The sequence below is a fragment of the Engraulis encrasicolus genome, chromosome 24, assembly GCF_034702125.1.
Source record: "Engraulis encrasicolus isolate BLACKSEA-1 chromosome 24, IST_EnEncr_1.0, whole genome shotgun sequence".
Lineage (NCBI taxonomy): Eukaryota > Metazoa > Chordata > Actinopteri > Clupeiformes > Engraulidae > Engraulis > Engraulis encrasicolus.
In genome coordinates, this window is record NC_085880.1 from 48221798 (window position 1) to 48227414 (window position 5617).

The window sequence follows — 5617 nt, forward strand, 5'->3', positions numbered from 1 at the left end:
ATGCAAATTCAATGATATTCCGCATAATTTCACGATGCCACGTAATTCCTGTAAAGCCGCATTTTTCCCGCAAAATTTCAACATTCTGTGGAGTTTATTGATTTATATTTTCGTCAAAAAAATAAAAATGTGACTACAATACCACCGGAGACGAAAACCAATAGGAAGCAATTTTGTTAATAGGCCTAGGCCTATGTCACTGAAACATTGAAAAAGAATTGCCTGCTATTTCGGAAGTCGCGACCCTCATCTCAGCTGCTACGCGTCTCTCCTCCCCTCCCTCACACATACACGCAGGCGTCGGTGACCTTTTTTTTAACAGCAGTGGCCTACTTTTCAGTGCAATCCTGGCTGGAAAAAGTATTGTTGCCCATTTATCCATGACGAAGAAGTGTATGCAGTCATGAAATAGTGGCGGTGCTGTCGCACAGTAGCAAACATCTTACGTTACATTTTTGCGCAACTTCTCCACTCTCCCCTGTCGCTTTGATGAGCATGCTACCCGACGGTCGTTGTCTGATTTTTTTTCGATGTTCGCTAATGTTTGTAATTTAAGGGTCTATGTCTATGCGTAGGCACAAGCCTTCTGTTAACGATCACTGTAGTGCCGTCCGATCGCAAAGGATTCGGAAGTGCGAAGTTTTGCAACTTGTTTCAGTCAAGGACACCGAGATAGGAAGTGAACGGCCCTTCTACGCTGTCACTGTGTTATTGCAATAAAGTCTTGCGAATCCATGCAACCATGCACACATGCAACCATGCACACAACCAAAGTCTTCCAACAGGTGTCATTGTAACGCTTGCATACAGCCTGGCTACTGTACCCCGCGACGCTCTTCATTAGCCTACTGGTAGGCTATACCCACAAGTATTTTTTCATAACGCGCAGTCCCGTTTTCCCCCGAAGTCGTTCTAAAATATCGACAGAGATTTATGAGTGTCGCGGCCATGTTTTTTTTTTTTACACATTGGACGCACTGGCTTATAAATAAGACGCTCTGGCAGTTTTTGACAATATTTTATTATTCTATTATATAGGAAGTGTGTTTCTGAATCTCTCTCTCTTTTGTCTTAAGCCTGCTTAGACTGATTGTGGTTTTCAGTTACCAAAAAAACCCAGAAAGGGGTGCAAAATCTTTGCAAAAAATGAGAAAATGCCGCCACAAAATCAGACATTTTGACCGCAAAAATCACAAAATCCCAGTGCAAAATCCTGGAGGGACTGGCTTACAGTAAATAGCTGTAATCTGTTATATCCTCTTCAGCAGTGGTAAGCTCCACACATGCTTCAGGGACTGTAACCAATACCCTGTACCTAAATAACTGTAATCTATGTAATGTTTTGCAGTAGTGGGAAGCTTCCCGTCAGCATGCCGCACGGGGTGCCGCACCACATGCCCCTCCCCCGGCCGCACCGCCAGACGTCCCGTACCGACTGCCCCGCCGACCGACTCAAGTTCTTCGAGACGCTCAAGCTGCTACTGAAGCTCACCTCCATGTCCTCCAAGAAGAAGGTACCAATACCCTGTACTTAAATCTATCTATCTATCTATCTATCTATCTATCTATCTATCTATCTATCTATCTATCTATGGCCTTAAACCGATGCCCTGTACCTAAATACCTATCTATCTATCTATCTATCTATCTATCTATCTATCTATCTATCTATCTATCTATCTATCTAAAGGTGAAGGAGCATCAGCAGCGAGGTCGGGAGAGCAGCACCCTACTGGAGCTGTAACCAAATACCTCTCTATCTATCTATCTAGGGCCTGTAACCAATACCCTGTACCTAAATACCTCTATCTCTCGTATCTACAGGAGAAGGAGCAGCAGCAGCAGCAGCAGCAGCGTGGGTAAAGAGGTCATCTGGGCTGTAACCAATACCCTGTACCTAAATAATATCTATATTTAACCAATATCCTGTACCTCTCTCCCCCTACAGGAGAAGGAGCAGCAGCGTGTTCAAGAGAGCAGCACCCTCCTCAGCCACAGTAAAGAGGTCATCTGGGCTGTAACCAATGCCCTGCACCTAAATAACATCTATATTAACAGAAGAAGGAGCAGCAGCAGCGAGGTCAGGAGAGCAGCATCACAGTAAAGAGGTCATCTGGGCTGTAACCAATACCCTGTACCTCTCTCTTCCTACAGGAGAAGGAGCAGCAGCAGCAGCAGCGAGGGCAGGAGAGCAGCACCCTCCTCAGCCAGAGTAAAGAGGTCATCTGGGCTGTAACCAATACCCTGTACCTAAATACCTGTTTATCTATATTATCAGGAGAAGGAGCAGCAGTAGCGAGGGCAAGAGAGCAGCACCCTCCTCAGCCACAGTAAAGAGGTCATCTGGGCTGTAACCAATACCCTGTACCTAAATAATATTTATATTTACAGGAGAAGGAGCAGCAGCAGCGAGGTCAGGAGAGCAGCACCCTCCTGAGTCAGAGTAAAGAGGTCATCTGGCTGGAGCTGCAGGCATGGCACGCACGCAGGAGCGTATCGGATCAAGACCTCTTCCTCTTCACCGCACGACAGGTGAGGACACACACACACACACACACACACACACACACTCGCGCGGCACGCACAGACTTCTTATTCACCGCACGACAGTTACACACCCTTCCACTCCCTACCTCACTTGTGGCACCTGACCCCACACTGCTCCAGGGACTGTAACCAATACCCTGTAAAATATTGCTGCAAGTCGCTTTGGATGAAAGTGTGTTTTCCAATATGCGACCTTGCGTCCTCCACTTGTGCTTGTGGCCTCACGTTTTGCTGATGCCCCGCTTCCGTGGTGAAAACAATAAAGTTTCCCCGGTGTCAGCCTAGCCACAACATTTTTTGGGGCACTATTCTCCATTCACCATCCAGTTTGCAAATGAAAAAATGACTTGAGCCTTTGCGAGATATTGAAATGTAACCGCAGAAATACACCAGCGGCGATCTCAAGGCCAGCTCAAGCCTTACCGCACAAATTCACCTACCGCAACATGAGCGAGGCGAGCGACGGAAGTAATTGACTTTGTATTGAGTCGAGAGACAAAAGCGATTCTGGAGACTAGAGCGATTTGCGCGACGAGCGCGACAGTTTGAAGTTGAAATCTTTTCAACTTTCTATGACGCGGTTCGGCGACAAGCCGCGACAGCCAATGACTGTATAGAGGTCAGTGACCACAGCCAATGGGAATGCTTGAATGCTTTGCCTTCTGCCTGTACGGAAATACTCTTGTCTCCTCAATCGCTTGTATCGCTTGCTGCTACACTCTGTCGCTTGAATCGCATCGCCGCTGGTGTATTTCTGCGGTAATGCTGTTGTCAGTGATGTCATCACGACGTATTACTTCCTGGTACGAGGCCACAAGCACAAGTGGAGGTCGCAAGTCTGCATATTGGAATTCACCCATGGTGTCAGCTAATTGTGATGCAATGAAATTTCCCTGTCTCGTCTCTCTCTGCAGGCCGTAGTGTAATGTAGTGTAATGTAATGTAATGTCATGTAATTCCCCTGTCTCGTCTCTCTCTCCGCAGGCCATCCCTGACATCATTAACGAGGTGCTGCGCTTCAAGGTGGACTACAGCACCCTGGGGCCCAGCGTGATGACATCATCATTAGGGGACCGGCGGAGCACGGGCACGCCCATCAAGGCCGACAGGCACCGGGACCGAGAACGGGCGCGGACGCCATCGTCGTTGTCGTCATCACCTTCCTCTTCATACCTTGCGACGGTTCGAGAGTGCTCGAGTGATGACGCTCCACCACCATCGTCATCGTCATCGTCGACTGTCCCTGGCTGGAGTGGCTGCAGTAGCGCCCCCATGTGGCCAGAGGTCAACACTGCAGCTCCTCTGGGCTGGGGGGCGGAGAGGAGAGAACACCTGCAGAGGCAACGAGTCGCACTGACACAGGTGAGGAGAGGAGAGGGGATAGAGAGGAGAGGAGAGGAGGAGAGAGAGGAGGTGAGGATGGCACTCACATAGGTGAGGAGAGGGGGATAGAGAGGAGAGGAGAGGAGGAGAAAGGGTGGCACACACAGGAGAGGAGAGGAGAGGAGAGGAGAGGAGAGGAGAGGAGAGGAGAGGAGGGTGACACTGGGAGAGGAGAAGAGGAGGGGGGGTGACACTGGGAGAGGAGAGAGGAGAGGAGGGGACGGGAGGGGAGGGNAGGGCAGGGGANAGGAGAGGAGAGGAGAGAGGAGAGGAGAGGAGGGAGGAGGGAGAGGGGGGGGGAGGGGAGGGGAGAGGAGAGGAGAGGAGAGGAGGGTGACACTGGGAGAAGAGAGGAGAGGAGAGGAGAGGAGAGGAGAGGAGAGGAGGGTGACACTGGGAGAAGAGAGGAGAGGAGAGGAGAGGAGAGGAGAGGAGGGTGACACTGGGAGAAGAGAGGAGGGGAGAGGAGAGGAGAGGAGGGGAGAGGAGAGGAGAGGAGAGGAGGGTGACACTGGGAGAGGAGAGGAGAGAGGAGAGGAGAGGAGGGGAGAGGAGAGGAGGGTGACACTGGGAGAGGAGAGGAGAGGAGAGGAGAGGAGAGGAGGGTGACACTGGGAGAAGAGAGGAGAGGAGAGGAGAGGAGAGGAGAGGAGAGGAGAGGAGGGTGACACTGGGAGAAGAGAGGAGGAGGGGGGTGACACTGGGAGAGGAGAGGAGAGGAGAGGAGAGGAGAGGAGAGGAGAGGAGAGGAGAGGAGGGTGACACTGGGAGAAGAGAGGAGAGGAGAGGAGAGGGGGGTGACACTGGGAGAGGAGAGGGTGGCACACTCACTGCTGTCTGGTGTTGTTGTCCGTGGAGTCCGTGGAAGCCCTAGTGTAGAGTTGAGTAAAGGTTGAAATCCCGAAGGAAGTAAAACCTCTCTCTCTCTCTCTCTCTCTCTCTCTCTCTCTCTCTCTCTCTCTCTCTCTCTCTCTCTCTCTCTCTCTCTCTCCCTCTCTCTCTCCCCCTCTCCCTCCGTCTGCCAGGTACGGCGTGTGATGGCGCTACTGGAGTCAGTGGAGGCTCTCTATCCGTCTCTGCAGACACTCCAGAAGGACTATGAGAAGTACGCAGCACACGACTTCCAGGTACGTTTTTTGGCTTTTAAGGGCCGTACACACACGTCGCTGCTAGTTACTTGCTCAGCGAATGAACTCAATAGAATGTCAATGTGTTCCAGCGAAACGAGCAGGCGAGTAGGCGAGTATTGTACAAGCGATGCGATGTGGGCGGATCCCGAGTTGAAAATATTCTAACTTCGAGCAAGGCGAGTAAGCGAGTAACCAATTGGAATACTGAGTTCGGTCCTTCTCGCCTGTACATTGGCAGTTAAAGCCGCGGGAACTTTCAGCGAACGTTCCATAAAAGAGTGGCGAGTAGGCGAGCAAGCGAAAAGCTAGTAATGTGTGTGTACACCGCTTTATGGCTTGTATGCCTGTGTGCGCGCTTGTGTCTTTGTGTGTGCATGCGTGTTTGCATGCGCGCAACTCTGTGTGTCCGCGCGTGTCTGTGTATGTCTGTGATTGATGCTTGTCTGTGTGCTCATCAGGGTCGTGTGCAGGCGCTCTGCTTGTGGCTGAACATCACCCAGGACCTCAACCAGAAGCTGGGCGTCATGGCGACGGTGCTGGGCCTCAGACCCCCCCCT

At 51.0% G+C, this 5617-nt stretch overlaps 1 protein-coding gene across 1 annotated transcript in view; it reads left to right on the top strand.

Annotated features, from left to right (window-relative positions):
* Positions 1 to 5617, top strand: part of LOC134441137 (uncharacterized) — a 64730-nt gene that overhangs the window by 24460 nt on the left and 34653 nt on the right. Inside the window, exons 4-8 of the mRNA XM_063191324.1 lie at positions 1349 to 1514; positions 2392 to 2532; positions 3532 to 3909; positions 4956 to 5057; positions 5519 to 5600. Of these exons, the coding sequence (XP_063047394.1) occupies positions 1349 to 1514; positions 2392 to 2532; positions 3532 to 3909; positions 4956 to 5057; positions 5519 to 5600 (869 nt within the window). The remainder of the gene's footprint in view (positions 1 to 1348; positions 1515 to 2391; positions 2533 to 3531; positions 3910 to 4955; positions 5058 to 5518; positions 5601 to 5617) is intronic.